This window comes from Macaca fascicularis, chromosome 13 (genome assembly GCF_037993035.2).
Source record: "Macaca fascicularis isolate 582-1 chromosome 13, T2T-MFA8v1.1".
Classification (NCBI taxonomy): domain Eukaryota; kingdom Metazoa; phylum Chordata; class Mammalia; order Primates; family Cercopithecidae; genus Macaca; species Macaca fascicularis.
This window is the reverse complement of record NC_088387.1, coordinates 101,814,024-101,818,822: the sequence shown is the minus strand read 5'-3', so window position 1 is coordinate 101,818,822 and position 4,799 is coordinate 101,814,024. Positions and strand designations below refer to the sequence as shown.

Sequence of the window (4,799 nt, the reverse complement as noted above, 5' to 3'; positions counted from 1 at the left end):
ACCCAACTGGTTGACTTCTTGTTGTAGTGATGCAAATCCAGTCTGAGGGAAGCACAGCACTTCCGGTCGTCTAAATAAGACGTTCCCTCTAGGAAGGGCTCTAGGCTTAGCAGCACTACTGCCTTATTTGATCTGATTTCGTCTGTGGAGCCATACGGGGACCTACCTCCTAACATATGAATTACATGTGAAAACACCGGGGTTCAGTCACAGCTGGCTGCATGGGTTTGCTTAGATGATGCTTTTAAATGTTTTTATTTTTTAATTTTTTTTGACCCAGGGTCTCACCCTGTCACCCAAGCTGGAGTGGGGTGTTGCAACCATAGCTCACCGCAGCCTTGCCCTCCTGGCCTCAAGCAATCCTCCCACCTCAGCCTCCTGAGTAACTGAGATTATAGGCGCAGGCCACTCTCCTCCCCACCCCATCCCATTTTATTTTTCTCAGGGACAGGGACGGGGTTTTGTCATGTTGCCCAGGCTGGTCGTGACCTCCTGAGCTCAAGCAATCCTCCAGCCTGGGTCTCCCAGGCCCAGGGATCACAGGCGTGAGCCTGGTTAGATAATTGTTAAAGCAAAACGTGGAACTCAGGTAAGAAACCCCCAGAAAGATCTACCTGCGTTTCTGAGCATTGGGGTTAATTCTCCACAGTCATGTACTGATTCTTGTAAATGCCAGGCATTGTGCTGGGTCTTCAAGATGTGGAGATAAGACAGAATCCTGGCCCTCCAACAACTCACAGAGAGCGAGGCAGAGATGGAGACAGGAGGCAACAACCTCCCGGTGATGTGGTGGGTCCTTCCTCAGATGAAAAAACAGTCTGCATACATTTCCCCTGCAATGGATGGACAGAGCCCACCCCTTGCAGTTAATGCTTCAGCGCTCATGAACCCCAGCATACGCAGCTCCTAGAGTGTGCCCTACTCCTTCCCACCTTCCTGCTTGTGTTCAGGCTGTTTCTCCTTCCCGGGAGCCCTCCCCGACTCCCCTTTCCTCCTTTCCCCCTACCCCCTTCTTCCTCTTTTATCCGTAGAAATCGGTTGACTAGGGTCTTTCAGGATCACAGGTACTGTCATCTCCTGCAGGATCTATAGGATAAATGAGTTCAGTCCTAGTGTGCATCAGGAGACTAGGGATCTGGCGCCCCACTAGAGGGGACACCCACTAACCCGCTGTGCCCCATTTGTTAGCCCCTTACCCCGCCCGTCTTCCCCAGCCTCGAGCCTTTTCGCCCGCTCACGGGTCTTGGGGTGGTTGGATTCTATTGAACCCAGAATATTGTACATGCTATTGTACAATACTGTATATTCTGTTGTACAATTTATCTCAGACAGTTCTCTGTTTCAAGAACCGGGATCAGACTTCATTGTGAAGAGCGGGGCCGAGGGGGCTTCTCCCTGCCCAGTAACTTCCTCCAAGTGTTCCAGCTTCGACCTTTCCTTTCCATTGTCAGGCTCCGCCACTCCGCACCTCTTCCCTTAATCTTCACCTAGAGACCTAAGCTGGGGGTTGGGAAGGGTGGGGGCGGCGGGACTTGGAAGAGCCAGTTTGCAGCCAGCCGGTCGCCTCTCGGGTCCAAACCCGAGGCTGGCCCAGGGCGAGTACCCGGGTGGGGCCCTAGACCACAGGAGGGGTCGCCTCCAAAAGAAAGGAGAAAACACTTTTGTTTGGAAACAAAAGTGTGTGGTGTGTGTGTGTGTGTGTTTATTCAAAAACAAAACCACGTTAAAAGAGCAAAACCCCCTCCCCCACAGGTCCAACCACCGCCGGGAGTTTGCCAGGAAGAGGGGCAATTCTGAATGGGAGTCGCCAACGCCCCACTGAGTGCCGCCTGTTTCGGAACCGCTCGCCCAGACCCTGTAGGCTCCAGGCAGCTCCGGGAATCCGCGCGCAGACGCTGCGGCGAAGAAGGGGACCCCGGTGCCGCTAGAGCCCCGCAGCGCCAGCAGCGGCGCAGACTCCCGGGTCGCTGCCTCTCCCAGCCCGGCGGCCTGGGCCGTCAATCAAGCTGGCCCTGCCCCGCCCCCGGGCTGCAGCGGGCGGCCAATCAGAGCCAAGATCCGCAGCGATGAGCTCAGCCGGCTCGTTTCCCATTGGACGGCTATATTAAGAAAGTGGCCGGACTCTTTAAATAGCGGGCGCTAGGGCCGCAGCCCTCATCTGCCACCGCAGTCTGTTTGGACTTGTTCTCTCTCTTGTATGCTCGGCGAGGCCGGGAGAGACCCGGGAGGGAGCTAGGCCGAGTCTGCCGCCCGAGCCCGCGTTACGCACAAAGCCGCCGACTCCCGCCCCGGGGCTAGCAGAGCGACCACCGCCCGGGAGCAGCGCGGCGAGACGCACGGTGCGCCTTATGCCCCCGCGCCCCCACCGCCCCCGCCGCGGCAGCCGGAGCTCAGTGAGAGAACGCGCCACCGCGGGGCCCGAGTGCAGCTAGCGACCCTCGCCCCCTGCGCCCAGCCCGAGGTGAGCAGTGAGCGGCGAGCGGGACGGCAGCGAGGCGTTCGCGGGCCCCCTCCTGCTGCCCGGGCCCGGCCCGCTCATGGCGGCCATCCGCAAGAAGCTGGTGGTGGTGGGCGACGGCGCGTGTGGCAAGACGTGCCTGCTGATCGTGTTCAGTAAGGACGAGTTCCCCGAGGTGTACGTGCCCACTGTCTTCGAGAACTATGTGGCCGATATCGAGGTGGACGGCAAGCAGGTGGAGCTGGCGCTGTGGGACACGGCGGGCCAGGAGGACTACGACCGTCTGCGGCCACTCTCTTATCCGGACACCGACGTCATCCTCATGTGCTTCTCGGTGGACAGCCCGGACTCGCTGGAGAACATCCCCGAGAAGTGGGTGCCCGAGGTGAAGCACTTCTGCCCCAACGTGCCCATCATCCTGGTGGCCAACAAAAAAGACCTGCGCAGCGACGAGCATGTCCGCACAGAGCTGGCCCGCATGAAGCAGGAACCAGTGCGCACGGATGACGGCCGCGCCATGGCCGTGCGCATTCAAGCCTACGACTACCTCGAGTGCTCGGCCAAGACCAAGGAAGGCGTGCGCGAGGTCTTCGAGACGGCCACGCGCGCCGCGCTGCAGAAGCGCTACGGCTCCCAGAACGGCTGCATCAACTGCTGCAAGGTGCTATGAGGGCCGCGCCCGTCGCGCCTGCCCCTGCCGGCGCGGCTCCCCCTCCTGGACCAGTCCCCCACGAGCCCGGAGAAGGGGAGACTCGTGTCCCACAAGGACCCCACCGGACTGCCTGGCATCTGTCTGCTGGCGCCTCTGGCTCGCGCCAGGATTCGGCGTGGGCACCGGGCGCCCCCTTCCCAGTGTCTATGCGTCCAGCTGTGTTGCACAGGCCTGGGCTCCCCGCTGAGTGCCAAGGGTCCCCTGAGCATGCTTTTCTGAAGAGCCAGGCCTCAGAGTGTGTGGCTGTGTGTCTGTTCGACTCCCTTCGCCCCATTTTCACCCCACCCCCGCCTCTGATCCCCGGGGGCGAGATTGGCGTGGGAGTGTGGCCGCGCCCCATCAGATGTTCGCCCTTCACCAGCGGGCGCCTGATATCCCTTGTCTGTAACATAGACCCCGGGTACTGGGGGAGGGGAGGGCTGGGGAGGATGGGGAATGTTATATAAATATAGATATAATTTTATTTTCGGAGCTAAGATGGTGTTATTTAATGGTGGTGACGGGTGAGCGCTCTGGCCCAGGCTGGGCCAGACTCCCGTCTAAGCATGAACAGGACTTGGCCATCTTTCCGACCCCTGGGGAAGACATTTGCAACTGACTTGGGGAGGACACAGCTTCCAGCACAGCCTCTCCTTCGGGCCAGCCCCCCCTGCGAGCCTCCACCAGCCACCAGCGGGAGGAGGGAGGGTGCGCTGTGGGATTGTTTTTGCCATAAGCGAACTTTGTGCCTGTCCTACAAGTGAAAATTGTTCAGTCCAAGAAAATGATGTTATTTGATTTATTTAAAGGCTAAAATTTGTTTTTTTTTAAATTCTTTGCACAATTGTTTCATTGTTTGACACTTAATGCTCTCGTCATTTGCATAAGACAGTAGCATTCTGACCACACTTGTACGCTGTAACCTCATCTACTTCTGATGTTTTTAAAAAATGACTTTTAACAAGGAGAGGGAAAAGAAATCCACTAAATTTTGCTTTGTTTTCTTGAAGAAAGTGGCAACACGGTATTGTGATTTTATTTGTGCAGGTCATGCACACAGTTTTGATAAAGGGCAGTAACAAGTATTGGGGCCTATATATTTTTTTTTCACAAGGCATTCTCTAAAGCTATGTGAAATTTTCTCTGCATCTCTGTACAGAGAATACACCTGCCCCTGTATATCCTTTCTTCCCCTCCCCTCCTTCCCAGTGGTACTTCTACTAAATTGTTGTCTTGTTTTTTATTTTTTAAATAAACTGACAAATGACAAAATGGTGAGCTTATGATGTTTACATAAAAGTTCTATAAGCTGTGTATACAGTTTTTTATGTAAAATATTAAAAGACTATGATGATGACATTTATAAAATGGCTCTTGTGGTTTAATAGTGTGTAAAAATACCCTTGCGAATTTGGGACAAGGGAGACATTCTCCTAGGCGAGATCCTTTCTTGCCAACCGCGTTTTCCTTATAGCAAATGTAGTAAATGAGGATGAAGTCCCTTTGGGAGCATGTGGGGGTTGGGGGTTGGGTGACCAAGGGAGACCGGGTTGTTCTGTCACATTCCTAGAGGACGATGAGTGGATAACCCGACACCCAGTGCAAAAACCTTGACCTATTATGTACTTAGTTCAATTAGGTGAGAACGAA

General features: G+C 55.4%; 1 protein-coding gene across 1 annotated transcript; it reads left to right on the top strand.

Moving 5' to 3' along the window:
- Positions 1-2,156: 2,156 nt before the first annotated feature.
- Positions 2,157-4,517, top strand: RHOB (ras homolog family member B). Its single transcript, XM_045369715.2, has one exon. The coding sequence runs from the start codon at positions 2,538-2,540 to the stop codon at positions 3,126-3,128; it is 591 nt and encodes a 196-aa protein (XP_045225650.1). The 5' UTR covers positions 2,157-2,537; the 3' UTR covers positions 3,129-4,517.
- Positions 4,518-4,799: the final 282 nt, after the last annotated feature.